We start from the raw sequence: 24,918 nt of genomic DNA, 5'->3' as shown, positions 1-24,918 counted from the left end.
ACCAAATATTTGTCATAAAGACCAATACTTACAACAGATAAGATATTCTTCTTTCCACACAAACGTCCTAGCTGGAGGTCTCAAAATCCAAACAAAAATTGTGCTTACTGTGCAAACTCCAATACTCCCAACCTCAAGTTACAGTCCTATTCCCAAATGGAAACCAGACTGCTTTCCAAAAATGTCACCTTTAAAGGCACAAAAAAGATCATTCAAAAAAGCAGGATTCTCTGCTTCCTGTATTGTCCCTTGAAACCAACCGCTCTTCTGATAAAATATACTTACTCACTGGAGGGTAACCTGAACAGTCAGTTTAAGTGTAATGTGATTTGATTTTTTCATTAACTTTTCCGTAAGAATGGTCATGGCCTGGATTACAATACATCTGTGCCTACATATTGACTCAGAACTGACTGTAAAATTTGGTTACCAGCACAACCAGTACTAGTCTAGGCTGGACATTTCATGGAAGACCATCATTTGAAGGGAGTCTTTTTCAATATATGGGTCATCTAAATAATCACAGCATGTAAGAAGATCATTCCTTAATTAAGATAACTCCTCCCCTCCTCCACTGTTTCCTTGTAGAAACACATTATTGCCATGGTAAGGAAAATGTTGCAAAGTAAAGACTTAAGTCATAAAAGCAAAGAATAAAAATGTCTCCAGTCCTTTTTTTTTGTGACTTGTATCCTCCAATCAACATGAAACATTCAGGTTCATGGGCTAGGTGTAACTGTATTCTATTTATTTATAACTTTATTTTCTTGTCCAGTTCATCCCTGTGTTAACAGCAAAGCAAAACCAAAACAAAAAATCCATCCTCTGCCATTACATCTCACCTTCTACAAAAAATAATGCTGGGCCAGATAAGATCTGGCAGTATCACTCTGAAAATATCCTCAAGTGATTCTCTGCAAAAAGATTTAGGTTATCTATAACAAACTAATGGCCAAAAAAGATCATTATTTTAATTTTGTATTGAACATAGTCTGATGCACATGCCATAAAAGGAGCAAAATTAACTGCACCACCAGCAGGGCACATCTTACTTGCTGCTTTGAGAATGAAAAAACGTCAAGAGCAGGAGATAAGAGCAAAACAGAAAGGCAAACTGAGTTGAACGTAGAAGAGTAAATTAAACAATAAAGACATCAAGAGAAAGAAAGTATTAAAAGCAAGTGTTCGAGCATGTTCAAACAAAACACAGGTACTGTGTTAAACACTGTACAAAACCAAGCTATGCCAAATTCCCAGTGCCCCACTGGTGAGCCTTGCATTAAAATAAAAACTGGCGAGGAAGGTGTATGCTTCTTCAGGGAAATGCTTTTGAACTAAAAAACACACTGTGGTGTTGAAGCAAGAATAAGCAGGGTGAAAGCTTTCACGAGAGACACTTTTGATTGTGCGAGGGATGAAGGTTACTAGTAGCATGTGCATTTTTCCACTTTGACAAAAGGTAAATATGATTTAACACTGCATGGATGGAGTCCTCCATGTTGAAATTTTATTCAACATGGAAGACACACTTGCAAAAATCTTTTCATGTCTGTATAAACACAGTAGTTTAAAACTGGTAACATATAGATACTACTTAAATGCTCAAAATTATTTACCTTTTCCTCAACCATGCTCACTCATTATTAGCTTAGACCACTTACACAAATCAGTCCAATAACAACTTCTCTACAATTGGGTGGAGAAGATCTAGTTGCCACTTTTTAGCTCAAATGGCTGCCTTGGTTTTTTGATAGCAGCACACTACAGAAATCTAGGAGCTTGGACCAGCTTGCCTGCAGTGATTCCCTATGGAGCAGACACCTAACACATGCAGTTTGGAAGCAGATGACCAGGACTCTCATCTATCCCGTTCACATCAGGCTTTTGCTCCCTTCTCTCTCCAGGTCAGGGAGCAGCCATCAAGCCCAGACAATAGTTCCCCCTTTTCCCTTTACAGTAAGATTAGTGGATAGATTTTTTTTCTTAACTCCTTTTAAAAACCAGAGCTATCTAACAAGTCACTGCCTGTGCAATAGGTGGGGACAGAAACGGTGCATTGCACTACAGCACTGTAGATGTCTCCATCAGAAATCCAACTCGCCCACCCAGAACACAAACCCAACAAACTGCTTTATCTATCATGCAGCTGCCAAACTCCTCCCATGCCACCAGCACCTGACACTCACCACAAAAACACAGGGCTCCCTCCATCCGAATGCATCTTAGTGCTTGCTTTGGCACCACCTCCCTGGCCTAAAATCTCCTCTACCTTCCTAGCTTACCTTTCCCTCTCTCCTCCAGTAAACTTCATCTACACTCCTGCCACAGGGGAGCTGCTGCGAACCCTCAGTTTAGAAACAGAGCGCTAGTGTCACCTGAAAGGAGATGCCCCAAGGCCAGTCAAAGCTTGCTGTGGGGTGGTCCTCCAGCAACAAGTCTCCCTCAACATTGCTCTGATGATGATTAGAAGAGAGCTCAGGATTATCATTGCCAGAGCGCACCAACCTGAATCTGATCATTGCCACTGCTGTACAATCACCAAAAATCTTGTATCTGCTCTGGGGATCCAGCCCTGGTACAACCAGTTGCTTGCCTTCCCTGTAGGGGAGGTATAGGCTTTCTGAAAGGATGGTGCCTTCTTCCAAGCCTGGTGGTGGTAGGAGAGACAAGTTTTACCAGTACAACTCATGGCCGAGTGCATTTTCCTGTCTTCATTAAGGGTTTACACCAGTGCTGCTACCTTGGAAGTCTGCCATCAATAAGCAGGTCAAACCCTTCAGTCTGGGAAAAGCCTCTCTATTGTCTTCTGTCTCATGAACAGTTCTTCAGTAACTATATATTTTTTTTGGAGAGCAGGGTGTTAGAAAACAATTGATACGAATAAAGAGCTCTCCTTCACCATTGAAAGTAAACTGTATGCTTAATAAGATGAAATAATTTGGTCTCTGTGGGCCAGAAAACAATAGCCTCACTGTTGCACTGATACCTTGCAAGTTATGTCCTCACGTCACCCAAAGCAAACTGTAATAGGGACTGCTCCACAGCTCAGATTCCCTTTAAACCTCTTAGCTAACCTCTTCTACCTCTTCAGGTTTCCCTTTTTAGCACAGACATGAATTGGTTGCTTCATGAAGCCTCAATTCCATCAAAAAATGTGAAGCTATCTTATCTCTCATGAGGCTGTACTCAATTCCCTGAAGTTTCTTAGAAATATCCTTAACTTTCACTCTTTAACACCAGGAGTTGAGGTTGTATAATGAAGAAAAAAATATCAACAACTGTGACCTGACTTAAAAGGGAGCAACAGCAAGCAGAGCTTTGTCCTCTCTCTCTCTGAGCAGGATGAGAATCTACTAATTACTTTATTACTGTGTGGGTGGAAAAAAGAGTTAACTTCAAATCAGCAAAGCATTCAATGCAGTATTTCCTTTATAGCAAAGAATGAAAAATAACCCCAAACCTAGAATAAATCTCACTCCTCAATTCCTCCTTTTGTTTACACCACGTTTGAGGTTACTTACATAGTGGCACAATATTAAAGACTCCATACACATCTCCACGCCTTTGGGCGTAAGCCCACCTTTAGTTGTCTAGCTCTGAGAAGAAACATTTCCTAGAGGCAAGCTAATACGTAATGCTCAGGATGATGTTTCTCGCATCCTCTTTCTTTCATCTGTCAAATACAATCCACCGCAACAAAAAAAAAATGCTAAACACTATATTATTTTATTTCCCTGTCACAATTCTGTACTTACTTGCTCTCATTTTTATGATCTTTTTATCATTACTGATGTAGACAAACGGCCACTGGAAGCAGCCAAACAAACCACGTAACGTACAATGAAATATTCAACACACACATTCACCTTCAAGAGAAGGCAATAATAACAGAACACCTGAAACCAGAGTCTTTTCCCAGGTACACTGTTATGCCACTGGAGTCAAATGGGTTTTAGCAGTTTAATTTGCCCCCTTGATACTCAAAGGCACAGAGATTATTCCATTACTGAAAAATTTACCACCACCACTACTATACAACAGCAACAGCTAGGGATTTGCAAAACAACAAAGAACATCATTCACACATCAGAGAAAGGACAAGAAAGGAGGATTCCTCCACAGAGAGGCCCCTTCATGAGGAACATCCTCAGGGGCTACAATCCACTGTGAGCACAAGGCGCTCTTACCTGTGTGAGTGAGCATGTGCCGCTGCAGGGAATTTGCCCATGGAAAGACTCGAGGACAGTAAGGACAGGGGATATTTTGCAGGCAGTCTGAGTAAGCGTTCCTCTTGCCTCTCAGCAGCTTATCTTCAGCAGTTTCCTTCTCATCCTCACTTGTTCCATTTCTGCCGCTTTCTTCCTTGAAATTGTCAGTGGACTGCAGAAACGGGCTAAATTTATTAGTGTCTGTGGTAGCCAGCATCTTCTCTATGCTGGCAAACTCCCCACTTGATTCCAGATCCACACCACTGCTAAGTTTAGGCTTATTTTTCGTTCCTTTCTTTCTACCTCTTTTCTTAGTCAACCCAGCATCAGCAATGGGAGACTGCTCTGGATCACATGCCTGAGTCAGGTCACTGGGCAGGCTGGGGTCTCTCTGAACGGCAGTCACGATTGTCACTTTTGCTTTGGCGTTCCCTGATTTGTCACACCCAGTGGAGCTGCTCAGTGCCTTGGGACTGGCATCTGCAGCCTCCGTTTTCAGCAAAGCAGGAGCAGAAGACACAGATGAAATGATCTGTGCGATGGAAGCTAACGGTGGCAGCTCTTTAGTTACTGGAGGCTTTGGCAAGAGAGGTGGTGGTGGTGGTTTAGGCCTCAAGGGTCTCAGCAAGGCAGAATTGCCAAGGAGAGCCGGGGAAATGATTGGGACAGTCAAATGCAATGAACCTTTCAGTGGCTGGGGATGTCTGACAGCCCTGTTTTTCTCCGAGTTCCCATTGGCACTAAAAACCAAAGGACACTGCAGACAGTTATAGGCTTTATCACTGTTCCCAGAAGCAGCCAAGTCTTGATTCCTGGCTTCACATGGGACATCATCTTTATCCTTCTTCAGGGCTTTGGGGATGGACAGGTCAATGGGCTCCATGGAACAGTCATAGAGGGACAGGGGAGAAGAGCCAAATAGGTTCTCCTGCTTCACTTGCACAGCACTCAGGTTTTTGCTCTTCTGAGAGAAATCCAACGGCTCATCAAAATCCATTGGGAAGTTGCCTGTAGGTTCAAGTTTGATGGGAACATGAGATGATGTCCCAAGCAAGAAGCCATTTTGTGGCTCCAGGAAAGGCGTCATGGACTTCCGGTCCATGTAAGTGCTGTCTTCCAATAAAGTAGGGTCTGTCTGGCTTTCCTGGGCACTGCAGTCCACCGCTAAGATGTAATTCTCAATCTCCCTTTCTTGCACATGCAAGTGCTGCTTGAGGATATGGTGAATGCAATTTCTCTTGGCTGAAAAGGCTGTGCCACATTCCTTGCACTCAAACGGCTTCTTCTTCTGGCAGCCGCTGTGCGTCCTCATGTGAATGCGGAGGGCCCGGTAATGCTTCAGGTCCTCGCCACACAGCTTGCACACAGTGTCTGGGGAGCAGAAAGCATCCACCATCTCTGCGGCATTGCTGGTGACATATTCAATGTTCTTCTCTATATCCTTCCTGGTCACTTTTAGGTGCTTCTTTCGCAGGTGCCTCTCGCAATTGGCTTTCACTGTGAATGGGTAGTGGCAGATTTTACAGATGTAAGGCCTCTCCCCGCTGTGTGTCCGCAGGTGCCGGATCAGCGCTGCCTTGTCAGCTGCAATATAGTCACAGATGTTGCATTGGTATGGGGAAATACCCAAGTGAGAACGGATGTGAGCTCTCAGGACACCAGAGAAGGCAAACACCTGGTCACAGAAACGGCAAGGGTACAAAACTTTCCTCATGGTTGGGGCTTTCTTGTTCGCTGCCCCTGCAATGATGGCTTTGAGGTCCCCTTCTGTCACCTCTTGCTTGATCTTGGCTTCCATGCTCAGAGGCAGGAGAGCTTCAATGATGCTGTCCTGCTCCAGTTGTGTCTTCATCTCGTGCTGAGTTAAAGGCTCTACCTTGGGTTGGAGGAGCAACTGCGAGGAAGGACTCGATTTGGCTCCTGGCTGGGGGAGGTGAGAGTTGGAGGAGGACTCCACCGAGTTCTTGATCAGCCTCAGAGGGGGAGGTGGGAGGCTTGGGCTGATGCAGCCAGGGGAGGCTTGCTGGGCACTGATAAGAGGAGGAGGTGTAGAGGTTGCGACGACTGTTCGGGGCGTTACCAAAGGCTTTGGCTTCAGTGGCGGCATATGCTTGAAAATGGACTGCACGGGGACAGAAGGTGCCTTAGAAAGTGGAGGAAGACTGATTTGAGGAGGAGCGGAAGAAGCCATCTTCAAGATCTGCTGAATGTCTGCCAGCTCAATGGCAGACTCATTGGAGATGGGTTTTACCACAATACTGCTGTCAGGCTGGATGATAAAACCCTTCTGGAAAGGCTGCAGCGAGAGGAGCTTTATGTTCTCTTTTGTAGGAGGAAGGACTGAAAATGACCCTCCCATAGAGGCAGCTTCCAGAGGAGAGAGGCTGAGCAGACTGGTGCTGCCAGGTTCCTGAGGTAGGTTACTCTTCAGTGCTCTGAGCCGCATTTCTTGGACCTCATCTTGTATATCGTCCTCCTGCTTGACAGGCTTGATGTCTTTGGTGTACTGTAGGCCCAAGGATGCCATGAAGGCTTTCTGGTCTGGGTTCTCACTGGGTGGGGTCGTGGACTGTGGCTTGTGCTTGTCTTTTCCCTGATCCACCACGTGAGTTTCTTTGTGCAGTTTGAGCGCCGAAAGCATGGGGAATGCCTTGTTACACGTCTCACAAATAAATCGATGGAAGTCACTGATGCATCTTCGCAAATTCGTTTCACACCAGACCTGCAAGACATGCACAAATATTTAGAGTAGACATCTCAAATTAGAAAGGCATCACATGCTGCTGCAAAACAAAAACAGTTCACTCTCTCTTCCACTGCCCAAGTTAAAGAGCTTAGAGAAGCCACCACCTACCTGGCATGGTGATATTCCTGCTCCACAGCCTTTAGTCACGTAAGTGGTGTATCTAAATTAGGGGCTGATTCTCAGAAAGTTCCCTTCTGTAAAGGCAAACTCCTTCAGAAGGCTATTCAGACTCTCAAATACTTTTCCATCCTGAACTTCCCTTCCAGAAATCTCTCTCACTTCACTGACAGGACAGGAGCCTCAGTAGACTATACAGCAAACTTCAGTAAGCTGGGCAGTAAGACTACCTTCTTTAACTTTATTACCACAAAGAAACTAGGAGGAGAGGAGAAAAACCAAAATGGCATCCAAGAAGGCATAAACCAATCAAAATAATCACCCCCAAAAGCAAATCAATGAAACACATAGCCCAAAGTAGAAAGGCTTTTTGTTAGTGAAATCTGATTACATTTATTCTCCCAAGAAAAATACTAACTGTACAAATGTCCCTGAAAATGATCATGAATCCGTATGCTATATTTAAATGCTACCCAGACAGTTCACATGTTGCAAAGGTTCCACATCAAAGAAGAGCAAAAGTGATAAATTAAATAGAGGGCTGGGTTGCTCAAAAAGTTCTCTCTTCTGATTTTGTAACTTTTACACCAAAACCTAGAAAAGCTGGAAATCAGTGAAGCAGGCAAGGTTTGACAGAGGGAGGAATAATACCATCCAATAGAAAGCTTTATTGGTCTCGGAAAGATATTTATACATTACCTCTCAGCCTTTCCCCAGTCAGTTACCCTCAAAAGTGCAAAATCTTCAGAACTCACATAAGGGACATAGTAGGAAGGTATTTGGGAGTGTTTTGTGAAGTTGTTGCTGAAGATTTCACCATTTAGTAAGGTGACTTTCCACAGTTTTTCATGATAAAATCTTTCACACCACAACTGCATCCTTGTTACAGGTAAATTAAAATAAATAATGCCTTCCTTACCATGTGTCCTCCCTATTGATTTTAGATGTGGGCTGGTTTGGGGAAGGTGAGAACTAATGGGCAGGCTGGAAGGGACAAGGATCTAATACCACTCAAGTTTGCCTTGGAAATATTTTTATAGATCTTTACACCAATAGTTGTCCACTGAAACGGTGAAAAAAAAACCCAAACAAACCCACAACCAATTATTCTTTAGATGAAAAAGAAAAAAGGAAAGGCAGGAAGTGTCTGAAGCCTACAAAGACAGCAGCAACGTGCTTTCCACAAAATATTCTACACCCAAACTCTGACTCATCAATGACGAGTCTTTCAATGAATTCAGAATGCACTTCATCAGTTGGTACCTTAAGTTATGAAGAACAGAGCATACCTGAGAAATGCGGGGGAACTTCCTACAGGAGAAGTCCGTGAATCCCAAGTCATGGAAGCCTGCTGGAATTGAAGGGTTGTTCTGAATAAAAGGCTTTCCCATGGGATCTCTGGGAAGCTGCTTGTGGATAACTGCATTATGGCGCAGCAAGCCCCGATGAGTACGAAAGGTAATACAACAGATGTCACACCTGGAAGAGAAAAGAATAAAGTAGAAATGACTTATTGACTGCTGCAAGCTTAAGAACTACACTCTTCTTGCATTTGGCCAGCCGCCTTCCTCTCGCCCCATGAGACTAAGGACCTGCCAAATGCAAAACGAAGCCACAGCATGTCAAAACCCTACCACCACAGAAAGGCCACTGCAATCACAGTCACTTTCTACCAGTTTCTGGCTATTAAGTTCACTGGAAGTTCAAAGAATAGAGACGTCAAAGACGTTCAAAGAACTGAGTGTCACATGTGGGCAGATGGCGAAGCTGCAGCTGAGACCACAGCCTTCTGACAACCTTCCCATAGCCCTACATAAAACATTTCAATGGCTTTACACCGTTTCATTTTTACTAAAAAGTACTATTAAAATAAAAGATGTTTAAAAAAATCAGTGACAAGGAGAGGCTAAATCAGACCTAGGTAGCAAGCAGCTGCAAATATATTAATACCACCTTTTTAAACTACTGCTTAAAATGTACTCCTGCACACCACCCAAGTACCTGTGTATGAATTTTCTCCATGTTGCCTTTCCATAAACTTTGACTGTTTTTCTCAAAGCTGTTATGAGAAATATACTGTTTTAGAAGAAAAACTAGCGCTCCTTGAAGAGGAAGAGGCTCAGAGGAGGAAGACCTGAAACAGGTTCAACTCTTCTGACTCTAATACATCCACTTTGCAGCAAAGCGTGCCCCAAAGAAGAATGCAGAAGCAAGGTATTTTCCTACTGACACCTTATTGCTATGATTTCTTGTTTTTCTTAAGTTCTCAAATCCCAAATTCAGCTAAACAGAAGTTTCTTACATAAAGTAAACTTGCATTAAACAGTCAAAGGTATTGGAAATACAGCTATGCTGCCGGCAGTAAGGACTATGCAGCAACATTTGGCCAACACGTCAACAAACAAGTCTTTCAAATATCTAGGATTTGAGCCCTGCAGCATGACAGGTCACATCCACTCTGCATTCAACAAGTGACACACAGTTTCACTCAGTATGACTCCTTGTGGTTATAGCTCCAGCTCACAACCAAAGCATGAGTTTCACAGAAGCAAATACCGGTGAATGTGAAGCAGTCAGATTTTGTCAGTGAGGATATTATAAGCACAAGGAGTTTTTCACGTCTCCCCCTGCCTTAGTTCTCCTCACACTGTCTTCACTCTCCACACCAAGGAAAAGGACATGTGCCTACTCATTAAAAAAACATCCTGCAATTAGAAATGACTTCTGAGAAATTCCTGAAACCACTCCCTCCCTGTCCTGTCCCTAACAAACTCCCATTGTTGTTCTTTTTATCACTACATAAACTTCCACAGACTTTTTTTATTCCCTGAAAATGAAGAGATAACCAAGTCACCCACAAAGCAATTGGACTCATGGTCTCTGAGTGGTGAAAGAAGCAAGTGTGAAGTATATGTAACACAGCCTTTGTTATCACGGTACCCAGAAGGCTGGGACATAAATATTATGCGCTGGAGGTTTAATCTGTTTTATCTCCCCTGTCAATTCACTTGCATCCTACCTTTATAATTATTGCTAGCATAGTCCCTGCATTCCATTAAATACCAAACCAATGCTGTTTACAAAGCAAAAGTTTACTTAAAGAGGTCTGCTAAATATGACAACAATCTTTGGTGAGGGGCGAGGAATGCCAACACGTAGCGCTCCTCCAGTGTCAGGATCTACAGCTCTCTTCCAGCTCCCTTGGCAGCACCTATTCCGTGATGCAAAGCTTTCATCTTTGTCAAAACAAAAACACAACCACCAAAACCGCTGGGGGAAGCAGGGCATTAAAGGGCTAGAGCAGTCACCTGAAGAATTTGCAGGCTACTGAAATAAATTCTCTTTTAGAGGTGATGAAAACGCCTCGTGTGAAAGCAAGTGGTGCTTCTGGCACACTCCTTCTGGTATGTCAGCATATGGACAACAAGGGCTTGCAGGCAATGCTCCTGCACAACCGAGATCATCGTCGGTGGTCTATGGAGCCAGCTGTTCTGCAGAGGGGCGCAGACCCTCATCTTGGGGTGTCTTGAAGCAGCTTTGGGGTCCCCTCACACTGCCTGGCCTTCCCCGGACCAGCAACCCAATAAAGCAGCTGTATCCCCTCATGCGTGATGGGGCAGGCACTCTACCATCGATGGGAGACAGAGCTAGAGGGAGAACTGGTGCCTGCCACGGCACCCCCAGGATTTGGGCTGAGCAGGAGCCAGCGCTCCCGGACAAGCAGCCAGGTTCCCCCTGCCCCAGCATGGAGCTGCACCTCGTCCATCTTACACTCCCTCACCTCCGTTGGCTGTGCAACATGTTGATTTTAAGCACCGGTTTATTTAGGGCTCCCATCATAAGCTGCACTTGAGAGTAAATCTTTCAGAGCAGAGACCCGTGTGAAAGTCCTTCGCAGTACACCTGTATCAACTACTACGCCTCAGGACAGTAAAAATTTGCAATTTAAAAATGGTGTTTTCCATGCAAAAGGAACCGCCTCCCCTCTCCCAAAACAAAAGTAATAGATCTTGAAAAAGGAATATGTACTTTCTCTCTTGTATAATGTGTACAATAAAACGTCCCTCTATTTTTCCCTTTCCTCCTTAGTCTTTTATTTTCCTTGCTGTGAGTGAAGAAGCAGCAAGGAAAAAGAGAAGTCAGGAAAAGGATTAAGCTCTTTTTCCATTTGGTCAAAAAGAAGCTCCTGGCTGAAAAAAAACATCCAGACGAATCATGCCTGTCATCTCAAGATTCAGGCACTTCAGGGCATATAAATGCACCGCACCCTGGCTCAGCACCCTCCCCTCGTGTCACAGTTGAGAGGATCACACAGGAGCTGCAGCATGGGAGGGACCCGAGGACACCCTCCCTTCCTCCATGGTCCAGGCACACCTCTCTAGAGGCAGCCACAGCTGGGAGAAGTGGAATAAAAACACCCCAATAAAAGCCCTCCCCAGGAGACATCTGGAGCAGTGTTCTCTGGGGCAGGGTCCCCAGGTGAACAGGCAGCCCATCAGGCTCCAGCACCCGCACTGGCACCTTGTGCCTGTGACACTCCCCAAGGACAAGGGAGGTCATTGTAAAGCCTCTCCTGATGCCAAGGGGTGCCACCGTGCCACCGGCTGGGGAGGTCTCGCAGGCTCTGCAGACCTCACTTGGGTTTGTCAGTCTTCACTACGGATGCAAGCTATTTAAAATACATGTCCTGTTTGCCCACGTGCTTGCACAACCTTTTTTCGTGTGTGTGTGTTTTTGTTGAGTTCCCTCCCCCTCGTCTCAAGTAGGAAGGGAGTCCGAGTTTCTCCCAAATTACGTGACTTGATCTTTGAATACAATTAGCAATGCAGATGCAGACATGGACGTGTACCACCTCCAAGAAAAACTTTCAGGTCCTGAGCTTCAAAACCTAACTAGTTAAGACAAGCATCATGCTGCATTGACTAAGGCTTGTGTTAATTTAAAATGGAGTAGCTGCTATGCCTAACAATGCGTTAACTGGAAACATTAATTTTTTTTAAGGAAGCCTAACCATTAATTTCTCTGTTTTGTCATCAGTACTATTATCCATCTTTAGGTAGTGCCAATGCCTACAGTATTTTTAAATCTAAAACAACAGTCTAAGAAGGACAAGAGAAAGGAATCCCAGGTGATATGAACATTTTTGTGGAAAATCTGAAAAGTCCAGTGTATCAAATAAAGCATCTGAAACATATGGTAATACTTTGCTCATGATTAACTTTAAAAAACAAAACAAAACACCAAAAAAAAACCCACCTCTCCTTATAATTTCACAAGTCTGCCCATGTGTAGTGCCAACTCAAACACGGATGGTATGGCTACAGAGAACAGAGACGGGAACAGGTTCTGAGGCTGTTAGCAGAACAGGCAGAGCAATGGCTCAACATCTGATTGTAGATAAAAGCACTCTACTTGCAAGGTAAGTTTCCAGATGTAGCAAATAAAAGGTGCTGTGTTATCATGTGACTGCTAGTCTTGGCCACAGTTTTCCATTTTTCTATAAATATTACTACAGAGTAGAGAGAAGAAAGCTGTTCAGTTCCAAGCACAGAGATTCAATTATAAATAAAAAGGAAAAAACTGCTTTTAGCAGCTAAGACTGTTTTAAAATGAATTTCATTCTTAATTGCCTTTATGTTTCGGAGTCGTTCATACCTGCACAATGCAAATGTAATAGGAGGGCTCTGGCTCGCTCTGGCAGAGGTGAGAAAAACAGAGCTGCTGAAACACAAAAGCAGAACCAAAATATAGCTGTGGGAAGACAGTGCAATGACCAGGCTGACCTTGGTGCTCAGGCCACGTATCACACCAGGCGAGTCTGTTTAATTATTACTACATCAGTGCACCTTTTTAGTTGTTTTTTTTTTTTTTGAATACAATGTCTCTTGTGTGTATTTGGTGTGTAAAATGATGTGTAAAAATACACCATTAAAAAGCTTTCTACTAAAATAAGTTAGTATTCTTGAAACCTGTAATGCTAATTAGGATGTAAAAGCATTTTAACAGGCTTTAAGAAATAGTCAATGCTTTGTGCAGCTTGTTCAAGAGGCAAGCCAGGATTTGCTACACTGAGGACAAGTAGCACCTATGCAAGAGAAGTTTACATAAGTGATGCCTGTTGCTTTGCGTTACGCTCTCCTCTGAGCCAACTCCAATTTGTCAGCAATGGAAATAGCTTTTTTCTTTAAGTAAAGGAAAGACATTTTAGAAAGGAAATGCAGAGCCAAATTTTAAGAAAAGTTAATCAGCCTTGATTTTTATTAAGGGTAATTCAGTCAAATCTTTCTAAACTTTCTATTTCAGTAGTCAAGATGCAAATGCCAAATATTTATATCCATCATTCTGTTACCAAGAAATTAAACAAACACAATGCTCTGCATCATCTGAGACTGCTGGTCAGAAAGGAAATTCTCCTACATATACTTCTGAAACAACCCAAGAGTAGACCAAAACCTGAAGTTTTCACCCATGCAGCTCACTAACACTGTGTTGCCCATGTGGTGGATGTCAACAAATAAAACCAGTGTTAATGTCTAGGCCTTATCTAAAATAAAAAGCTTGGTACCATTTTGTTCCTTTCCTGCCTGGGCTGTTTAGCAACTGCTGCAAACAGAAGCAGGGAAAACAAAACAAGAATGAAACATATCCTGAGATAGAGGTCATTAATACACAGTTATACTATTAAGTCATCTAACTCCTCCCACTGAAATCTCTAATACGTACTGAATATAAATTTCTAGCCCTGTCGCTATTCTCCTTTCTGTCTCACTTTATTTGCAGAATTGATGTAGCTCTCCTTATGAGCAAAGAAAATCCTATGCTGACCTAAAAATAATACAACTGGGCAGAAGAGGAAGATGGGCGATTCCCTGCTATTGACTCATGTCTGCACCAGGGACAGGAGCAGGCTTCCAGCCTCCACGTCGGTGATGTTCGCTGCAGAGGAGGCCAACAAGGAGGGAGGGGATGGAGAAAGCATGGTTTAAACATAACAGCTCTCATCACCAATGAAGAAAAACTAGCAGGTTACAGACATACTCCCCTTCAGGAAAGGATTTCTTCTGTCTCACACTTCTTTTGGGGCAAGGCACAGGGAGGAAAATGAGAGAGAGAGCAAATTGGTTTCTGCTCCTGTGTGCAACCCCACCCAGGTCCAGATACTCATCTCCTTTTGGATGAAAAACCCTTCCTGGCCTCCACACCCAGGGCCCTGGGAAATAACATCCAACAGCTGCACTAATCTCTCCCACTTGCTGCAGATGAGTGATGGAAAAGCAGCAGTGCTGCGAACGCCGCTCCTGCCTCCCTCACGGGGATCCCTGTGGGTCCTCCCGCTGTCCTGCGATGACCGTTCCTTCCCCCCCAGCATCACAGCATGTCTGACCCTGAAGGACCCGTTGCTCTCCCATCTCCACCTCGCCCAATGCTATGGGTCTGTGCCGAAACCACAAGCAGCACAGTAGCACGGGGAGCCAACTCCCTGCCAGGAACAACGAGCTGGAAAGCCTCCCCTCCCCTTTCCCAGTGCGGAGGGGGACGGACACAGCTCACCAGAAGTTCAGTGCACACTGCTTCACCTCTTCGGCGAAAGCAGGACTTTCCTTTTAACTTTTCCTCCCTCCCACCTCCCCACTGGCTGTTCGACTTTGTTATCAATGTGTCCCGTCGCTCCCTTTAATCCTCTCCCTCAGAGAAGCCACCCTTGGGTGCAGCAAAGGCTGAAACCACCTTCTATTAATAGAGGGATGCACAATGCTATGTGCATTCCTACAGCTGCGCTGTGGTCCAGGCGAGAAAAGTATCGTGTAGGAGCCAGGGCAGATCCGATATAAGCCTGGGTGATGTCACGCTTCAGACACTTGTTGGCACGCTGCAGAGCCAGTGTCCGTACCGGCCTATCGTGACTCCCACAGTCAGAGTAACTGAAGTTAACTGCTACAAGGTTTAATAAAAAGGCACGAGCCATCATGTGCCATCTTTTAACTTTCTTTATGTGCAAGCAAAGAATCAGGAAAAAAGTGCACTTCTTCCCAACACTATAACAAATGGCATGTACCAACAACACTTCAGCAGTGACAGATTTAAACACCTCTGCCCCAGTGGAACGGTAGCTTACTCTACCATTTACTTCAACAGAATTAACATGCAACTAAGAATAAATAAAGGGAAAATGGGAGATGGCCTGCAGACACTTGCACAAACAAAGTAGTTAATTTTCTCATAATGACCTTTTTACTTAATAAAGGTCAAAGTTTTAAAAACCAGAAGTGGCAAGAAATTGTCTGGACAGAACCAAGGAGCAAGAGCTGAAGATCAACATAAATAACAATGAAGGGCTTAATAATTAGGGCAAGCATACCTGGGGAAAAAAAAAACAATGCATGACCACCACAGTCCTCTCCAGCTACCAAAACCTGAAGCTACACAACATCCAGAATAAAAGTCATTATTTGTGCAGAGAAACTCAAGTGGACCTTCTGGTATTCTTTCAGGGTAAGAAAAAGAAAGTTCTTCCTGCCTTCTAACACATCTTTCAAATAAGGAAGCCAAGTACTTGTGTAGTTTTAAAATTAGTGGCAAGAGTTAAAAAAAAAAATTATGTGTCTACCACGTTAAAAAAGCAACACCACTTCTCACACCTAACGTAAGATAAAACACATCTACAGGTGCTTGTCCGTCCTATAACCATCCACTGATGACAACAGGGTTCACAAACAGGTGCAGCTGAATCTGGACTGAACACCCTCTCCCTTACCTACATTTGCAGGTAAGCCTCGCTCAGCAGGCAGACCCCTCGGCTAACACAATAAGCAGCAGCCAGCACTTTGAGAGAGCCTGTGTAGAAACAAACCCTGGTCATCAGGATCTGGCAAGCATGCTAATAACCTATTTTGGCTCAGCCCTTTTTCCCTCCTGTATTCCCTTTTACAAGAAGCTTTCCTCTACAGTCAGCTTTGCATTTTACCCACTTTCTATTCTTGCAACCGAGCTAAGACATTCAACACCATGTGACACACCACACAGCTTCACATGAGAGCGTCACTCCCTGTGTCCATTCATATCTGATATTTTTACCCAGCTGCTCTGGATTCCCAGTCTCCTCACACAATGAGCTCCCTGATGTGAGCTGACCACTTCTAGGCCAGTGTTGGACTCGCGCTGCTCTTCAGATGTTTCCCATCTCTCTTTTCTGAACTAACTTCAGAAAGCACTTACAATGCAGTTCTGGTCTGCTTTTGCAACTCAGCATACAGACAGATGCTCAGCCCACTGATTTTACTTCTCCATTTGCTCAGTAAAAAGATGCATTCACCAGTTTGCTTGCATACCCTCTCCTCTGCCACATCAACATTAAGAGCTGCATTGTACCACAGCACATTTTTGGTCGTAGCATTTACCAGAGCTGGATTTCACTGTCACCAGCTGGCTCATGGAATTGCTCCTGCACTGAAAATGCTGCCAACAGAGATCAGGATTCAGTTCCTAGTTCCTATCAGCAAGACACAAAGCAAGCAGCTTGCAGAGCAGAACAGAAGAGTCAGCCGAATCGGCAGTGCCACACAAGTGACCCTTGTGCACCTCCACCCTTGGCTTTAACAAGTCTGGTAGCATTGACTCTGTTAGTAACTCTAGCAGCAGTTCCTACCTGAACTATCCTTACTGGTACAATCTCAAACAATGACTAAGAAGGGAAGTATTGGGGCCAAAGCATAGTGTGCCAAAACCAAAGGTCAAGGAGGTCCATAAGCATGTCTATGCTGGAGCGTCCTCCATCTCTCCCTTAACACTCAGCAATCGTGTAGGATATAACCACCTCAGAATTATCCAGCTGCATTAGAAGAGCACAACGATTCATATTTCGAAGTGCTAACAAGGAACGAGGCTTACCTACGTGGACACCAACGGTTGTGACAGAGATGGAAAAGTAAGATGAAATTTCACAATGCTGCATGAAGACTACTTGTCATTCATGCTTCAAGTTGCTTCTAGCAACAGTAGTGTCAACTACTAGGAAGAAAACTTCCTCTCCCCACCACAAACTCATTTTGTCTCACAAGTAACATAAATTGCAAACAACATTCAGTTTTCAAACATGTTCACTCTTGTAAGTTTGCAATGTCACTAACACCCTCTTCCCACAAAAGGCTGACCACGTGTAGAAAGCAACGAGCTTCACAAAAACTAAGTAAGAAAGATTATTCCCTACTATATAAGGAGAGAAAAGATAGAAAGTGAATTCCTAAAGTTGCTTAAGTAGGCATTGGAAAAAACAGGAATGAAACTTAAGGGGCTTTTTCTGGTGTTTTTTTTTTCTTTTACATCCTGTAGAATGTACTTTTACTCATTCACGTTGCTGCTCTGTAAACAACTTTGTTTTGTACTAGTCTTCTACTGGTGCTAATGATTGAAATAATCTCCGTACAGTTCCAATTCACATTAATTTATTTTCTTGGCTATTTTGTCTCCCCAAAGCTGATATGCAGAACTGCCCTGAAGAACAGTAACTGGGCAATAAACATGTAACATTCCAAGTAGCTGGAATTGTTTTGACTCAAAACTCACTTCCTTTTGACTTGACTTGAACATGGTTGCTTGTGTGCATTGGCTAAAATGATTTAAGACTGGGATGTAGCTCCAGGTGCCCTGCAGTGTCATCTGACACCACGCACTGAAGAATGGGGATGTGCTGGCAAAGGGGGAAACCTGGTGACCAGCCCAACTGAATCGCAAGCTGCATGTGACATCTTGTGAAACAATTTGCCAACAGAGTCCAGAAGACCATTTCTAGGGCATTTCAGTTGTCCACTCCTTCTGAGTGAAGCCAGGTAACACCATGACACAATGACAGCATTTTCCACCTGGGAGTGTTTTCAGAAACAAGACCTCAGAGTGTGGTTACCCTGGCAAAACTGGAGGCAGATGACAACAGGCACCAATGGTCAGGGTGTCCTGACACTGTCCATTCCAGGACCTGAGCTCTTCTGTTGCCATGCCTGCTACCAATCCAACTGTTCAAAACAACAGCTTTCAGTGGTGGCATTCAACCGCTAGCCAATTTGACTTTACAAGTTTCAGCAAAACTTGGGTAGGCTATTTTGAAGAACAAGGTAGACTGTGAATGGCTTTTGGTTTTCTTTGTTTGGAAGTTCTACAGAAGCGTATTACCCTGGGGCAAGAGAACTACTTTTGCTGTCCTTGTGAAAATATGCCTGGGATTTGGCAGGTTAGAAAGCTTAATATATTATATCATTGTTTGGACACGCTCTGTAAAAGGTCAAAAAACTTAATCTCCCCTGAATCCATTCATGGCAGCAGGCATCTACTGGTTCTGGTCACCAGGTCAGCTCAGTGACTGAGGCAGGCAGCGTCTTTCACACTCTGCAATGTCTATTTATCTGTTGTCTCCAATGCCACACTGAACCAAGTATTCCACTGAACCAAGAAAGTCCCCATAACACTCACTGAGATCCAGGCTTTCACCATGTTCAAACTGCACAACTATCCTTGCCGAGAACTGATGTTGAAACATGTCTCTATGAAAGGAGCTAACTGCAACGCTATCACCACTTCCCTCCTCCTCTCCTCAAGAAGATACATGGGCTTGAGAGGCAGCATGAATATCTCCTTGCTGCTGTGAGGAAGAAAAAATTAAAAAAACATTTAGCTGCTGGTACTGAGAGTACTGTAAGAAGCCTCCTGGAGAAGGAGAGGAAATTTAAAGGGTATGCTTAGTTACACTGAAACCCAACAGAGGAATTTTATAGTGCATGTACTTTTTTAAAAGCCACATGTTTTACTTTAAGCCTGTTTCATTGTACTTGCCAAAGGAAAGAGGAGAAACCTCACAGAGCGCCTCAAGAGGTTTCTCCCCAGGAAATCCTCACGTCTCCTTTGCTTGCACTGCTGATGTTGCTCAGAGCTGTCTGTCAGGCGACCTTTACAAGCACATTACCATGTTTGACAGCAGCCCTCCGCCACAAAAGTTTCCAGAGAAGCTACCCTGCTCTGCAAGGTTTCTCATTTTCCCTATTGGCTGTACAACGTTTCAGCGCTCTGCTAATTATATCAACACTCAGATACAAACTCACCAAAATAGACGGTGTCCTGAGGCCCCAGCTGCAGGGAAACAGACGTCGTCTTTAAATAATCCAGGTAGGGTGGTGAAGGGGGTCCGAAAGCACCCCTGGGCCACCTCCCACTGCTAATGGGGACTGCAGACAACCTTGCCAGGACCAGCGCATGTCACTAATTAGGGTGCACATCCCAGGGCTTCAAAGGAACAGAGACTGACCAGGGAGGGTAATGCCACGAAGGAGATGCAGTGCCACAGCCCATTGTCAGCGGGACAAAGGGCCCTATTATTGCTCGCAAGAGCAGGGCAGTTCTTACCATAATTAGGAGACAAAGATGCACGATTTAGGATTTTACATAATCAAGAGATACTCTCCCAAGCCGGAACCCCTCTCACACAATCAGTGGATTAAGTATTGTTTATTCTGCCCCAAGTAAACAATGAGGTGCTCCCTGCTTGGGGCTTTACATGAAAAAGCAGTACTGAGGAAGACAATGTGGGGTGTCTTTTCATCTGACTTTGAACAGCTAACCCTGTGATTTAAAGTTGTTCATTTAACAGTATCTGGAAGGGGAACGGCCCACCCTGTAAATTAGCCGCTCACATACTGATCCGGGGCCGCCAGACAGCCTTACCTTTTTTGCTACTTAGCAGAGGGGGGCCGGGACAGACAGACGCTCTGGGGGGCGAGAGGCTATATTTACACAACAGCACTACAATGGCAGGATTAAAGGACCACAAAGAAGCCAGGCAGAAGCTCCTGCACGCCTGGCACTTTGCTGCTGCTGGGGAATGCATCCCCGAAGAGGGGTTGGTACCACTGTCAAGGCAACGCAGGCTGGTGCATTGCTCCAGAGCCGATGTCCACAATCGTTTTTACACTAACTACTAGGGGAGCAAGAAAGGAATCAGATCTTTGCCCTCTGGTTTACAAAGAAAGGCACAGCTAGGCAGGTTGAGCATCACTTATTTTTGGTCATGACAAAACAGTCTGGGCTGGGCTACCTAAAGCAGTAGCTGCAAACCAACTGTGCATCTGGCTCTGGGATGCACAGCATCTGATACCTCCCTCACAGAATTCCTGATCAAGTGACTCTACTTTTACAATACTGGCAATAAAAAGAGACTGAGAGTGTTCTGCTCCCTGCTCATAACACAGATGCTATGTTTTTTTATTTGAACTTTGTTTAAGGGCAGTTCTTCCTCCTTGTCTTCTGTAATAGGGAAACACCAGATTTGATGAACACCTTCCAACGTTCTGCAGTTTGCTCTCCCGCCATGAGCGCACCCATACACACATGGCTCCTGCTCCAATACTCTAGCAAAATATTCTTCTCTTCATCTCTTTCACTCAAAAAACCACCCCTAAACTTCACCAAGAGGAATCACTTCAGTCTCATGAACTCAGGAGTGAGAATGGCGTGCCACATTCAGCACATCTTGTTAAATCCTACAAACAGTCTTGCAGAACCCTGGGACCCAGAGGATTACAGCCCCTGCCTGCCAAGGATTTTAACCCATTTCCTTTGGGATGAAAGAGTCACCTTAACAGCAGCCCAGACTGCTCTGCTTACCAGAGGATTTTCTGCTAGGTTGGGCCAAGCAGACAGCGCCATTTGACTTGTCTAGACTAGGACAAAAGGTGTGTTTTAAACCAGATAGGCAGGGCAAGTTGCATTTGAGTATGTTAGCTGACCAGGGAGAACCACAGCTTCCTTGTCCTGCCCTATCTCCACTGACATGTCTTAAATTGCTAAAGCAAATATTTGACAAAAACCCCCTTACCATCGTCTAGACAAGTCCATAAAGACCGGCATCCCAGCACTATCCTTAACTCATGCCCACAGAGCTTGATAATCGTGGCTTTCATTTAGGGACACATTTTAGTCTTTGTCACTCAACAGAATCAAGAGCAGTAAAATCCATTTCAGAAGAATATTAATCATAAGCAAGTCTCCTAATGCTACAGAAAGAGTTGCATGAAGAGGATCAGCATGTTTGCACAGCCAGTGTGTCTTTCTGCATTGTTGCAGCAAACTGCAAAGTTGCCAAGCTAGAAGGGTATCTATTCTCTTATCTTTCATCCATCATTCAAAGCAAGAGAATGCACCTCTCCACTCAGGTCCACAGCATATAACTTTGCAAAGAGGTCATATCTTCATAGAAGCTTCTAAATTAGGCTAATGCCAGGATAAGCCTAATATGACAGCCGCTTTCTCTAAAGCGTAAAGTATATGGCAAAATTATCTCGGGCTCCATTTTGGGGGAGGGGAGGGGTTGCAGAGCTCTTACCAGAGAACAACTGTTTCAGTTTTGCTCTCTAATTACCATTTACTTCATTTACTTCAGAAACAGCAAACTCCATTAACTACTATTTGCTGGACCGAGTTTAAGAACTCCTTTCCCCAATAATTACAGCACTTAACAATGCCTTTAAAAAGGGTTTTACATGTATTTACCAAGGTTTTCTCACTAAAAAAAAGGAAATTTTAACTGAATTAATCTCATTTAATAGAATGGGATGGCTCTGCTCCATGCCATTCTATTAAGAAACTGTGTTCACGAGAGAATGTTGACACTTCAAGATGCTGAATTTTGCACCCTTCCAAAAAGATCACTGGAGTCCAATGTCCCAAAATAAGCTTAAAACACTGACAAGCTTCTGCAAATGGACAGTCTCCTTTTCAAAAATAGCAGCCTCTCTACATGTTTAAACTAGACCGGGAATATCTTTTTTATATCTTCATGTATCTGGCTCTACATTTTTCTGTGGTAAAAAACAGGAAATAAAAAAAGTATCAGGAGTCCCAGGGGCAACTACTTGAACCAAAACACAACACCCAAGCACCTTCCCAAACAATTAATAAGTAATTTTTCCTTGTTAAGAGAAGCTGATTTAAGCCAAAATCCAAATAATTCCCTAACCCCAACAGGCAGAAAAGCATAACACATTTTATTGAGTTTCTGGTTCCAGACTTTCATCTATCTTCACTCACTCCCACGACAGACAACAAAACCTTTACATCCAGCCGCCTTCTCCCCAAGCAGAATCATCTCATAGGTTAGTACCTGAATACTTTAATCAAGTTTTGCTTCATATTTTAAAGATCTTTAGTTTAACTTGTTATAATTTTGCAATGTCGGCATTTTACAGTTTTATGTAACAACAGTGATGGGTTTGAAGGGGAGGAAAGGATGCTTTAATTTCTCCTAAAAACATTCCCAGCTATTAACTGGCCAGATTTCCTGTATTTGCAAAAAATAATAAAATTAAGCCCTACAGCACCCTGGTGACCTAAGATGAGGCAGAAACATTTAAAAACCTGTTCAAAATCACAAAGTGGGGCAGTTAACAGAGCAGGGGGCCCAATGGCTCCTGCCCCTCCCCAGCGGGCTCCCTCAGGCCATCTGGTGACCAGAAACACTCTCGGGATTATTTCTTACCTCAGAGAATTATCTGGATGTGTCTCCATGTGGGACTCCAGCCCATACTTGCAAAAAAAATCTTTGAAACACACTGGACAATGATAAACTTCCTCCTCAGCCTTCTTATCCCCTTCACAAGAGTGACCATCCTCGACAACCTTCAGAGAGAAGGAAAAAAAAACCTCACTAGACCAAATTTTAAGCAACAAACCAAGCATGCAATCCATTTGAAATTCTTCTCTTAAAAATAAAGCAGTGGGCTTCATCCATAGCTTTGCTGCAGGCAACCAGAAATGACTCATTTCGGCAATAGAGAGAGGGTGAGAGACAGAGCTTCCGCGCGCGTGTGAGAACGTGCACGACGGAAAAGGAGGCTTAGTAGGAGCTAAAGTGTGCAACTAAGTCATGGATACATCACTTCTAATGAGAAACTGCAATGTGAACAACTTATAAACCCGTATGTTTATATACCACTGAACTAGCATTCCTCCCCCTTCAAAAAACCAGGCGAGCTGTCAGCCTTGATTATTTATGCCATTGAGATACTGCCAACTCCTAACTCAAGTGGTCCAGGGAAAAGCAATGAACTTCTGCATGTTTTCTATAGCCCTCTTCTGATTACAGGGAGGAAAGCATGCACAGAAACAAGCAATATTGAGCTAAATGGAACTGCTACTAGCTTGCCATTTAGAGATAGTAAGTGGAAAGGGTTGAGTTAAGTTTGGCAACCACCATACATTTTGTATAAATAACTGAAATGCACTAAATTATTTCATAAACAAAACCCTAATGGAAATGTCTAGCCTTCATATAAATATTTTCTGGTTGCTCTTGCAACTCCAATAATGCAGGATTATGCTACTGTGAAAGGGAAATGTACTACAGATTTTTTTTCTCCAGATCAAGACAAAAGAAGACTTAAACTGTTGCAGCTTTTGAAGTAAACACTGTCTTTTTAGATGTTCAAATCACTACCCTGCAAGACTACTACGAAGTAAATGGGAGAAAAAAAAAACCTAGGGGAAAAGCTGCAGTAGCAAAAGAATAGTTTATCCACTTGACATTCAACATCAATTATCTAATATAAATCATAAGCAAACCCAGAAAATTAAACAATAAAGAATAAAAAAAAATTGAACTCTTTCAATCTCTGAAATTAGAAATTAATTTTCTATCTCAGACAATTTTGGCTACACAGGAAAAGCATGGCATCTTAAAATATATACAGGGATGTAACAAGACCACATTTTTAATACTTCTGTGCTGACTGCATGAACACAACAGCTGACAGTTTAGGACATAGCTAGAAAAGTCTTTTGCTTCATGCCCCACAAAGAACCTTTTTTGCAGGTGTCCTCTCCTCTCTGTCCATCTCAGCATCATGACTAAACTTCCGTTTCGAAGATAATCGCCTGCGCTTCAGTGGCGATGGGGGAGTTGTGCTTGCTGTGCTGTTCGGATCCTTCTCGTGAATCTTCATGTGCCTGAGCAGGAGGAGAAAAAAGACACTGTCAACACGCAAATCGGGGCTGAAAGTCCACGTAAATTTTAATGCCAACACCACGTCTAAGGTTTGCCTTTAAAGGATACCAGCAGAGATCCCATAAACCCGACTGCACTTCTGGAAGACAGCTGGGTCACGCACGATCCAGCACAGGCCCTCTGCAGCACCCAGGACCATGCGGGGCCAGCAGCAGGGAGCCCAGCAGCTCTCCCCCATGCCCCAGCCCACAGCACAGCACCTGCCCCACTGCCGCCTGGCCCCATGGGCATCGTGCCCGTCCCCCATCATCCAACAGGCCCTGCTCCTGCCTGCTACTGCACAGTAATCTACAAGCCCAGCCTCCCAGTCTTGTGGCAGCCTAGTAAGTAAAAGCCTGCAGCTGAGCATCCTCTTCCCTCAGGGCAACAAAAGCGTCCCGTCTTCAGCTGGCTCTCCTTTTCTAGTTTCAGACAGTAACCCAAACCAATCAGTATATGCCAAGGTCTGAGCAACACTTCTTAAATACATTTGTTTCTTTCTCATCCTTAACTTTTCCTCAACACCCCAATATCGAGTTTCAACTGCAACTTTGAAGTCAAGATGTATCTGGTCACACCGCTAAGTGGCAGCCGGTTTGGCTTGCAAAACTCCGTATTGCCAAAGTGTGTTCACAAACCTGCTTCCCCAGGAAAACAACTATTTCTTGTCACAAAGACACTGGAAAGTGGAGAGGGACAAAATGGCCCAGGAAGCAATCTCATGAATATCTGTATATCTGACCCGCTTGCCTTTTGGTTTTCTGTATCTGCAACTTGAGGAAGACAATGTGGTCTAGTTCTGGGGTAATGCTCCCATGCTTCTTTTT

The 24,918-nt window shown here is 43.9% G+C and overlaps 1 protein-coding gene across 2 annotated transcripts in view; it reads right to left on the bottom strand.

Annotated features, from left to right (window-relative positions):
* RREB1 (ras responsive element binding protein 1) overlaps window positions 1-24,918 on the bottom strand; it is a 65,588-nt gene that overhangs the window by 15,299 nt on the left and 25,371 nt on the right. For both annotated transcript variants that reach the window (XM_074146164.1, XM_074146165.1), the window contains 4 exons: window positions 23,910-24,054; window positions 22,589-22,728; window positions 8,361-8,550; window positions 4,188-6,930 (listed from right to left, as the gene is read on the bottom strand). In XM_074146164.1, coding sequence (XP_074002265.1) covers window positions 4,188-6,930; window positions 8,361-8,550; window positions 22,589-22,728; window positions 23,910-24,054 — 3,218 coding nt within the window. The remainder of the gene's footprint in view (window positions 1-4,187; window positions 6,931-8,360; window positions 8,551-22,588; window positions 22,729-23,909; window positions 24,055-24,918) is intronic.

Source organism: Numenius arquata, chromosome 4 (genome assembly GCF_964106895.1).
Source record: "Numenius arquata chromosome 4, bNumArq3.hap1.1, whole genome shotgun sequence".
In the NCBI taxonomy this organism is placed as follows: domain Eukaryota; kingdom Metazoa; phylum Chordata; class Aves; order Charadriiformes; family Scolopacidae; genus Numenius; species Numenius arquata.
The sequence above is the reverse complement of the archived record's forward strand: the minus strand, read 5'-3'. Positions and strand labels throughout refer to the sequence as shown.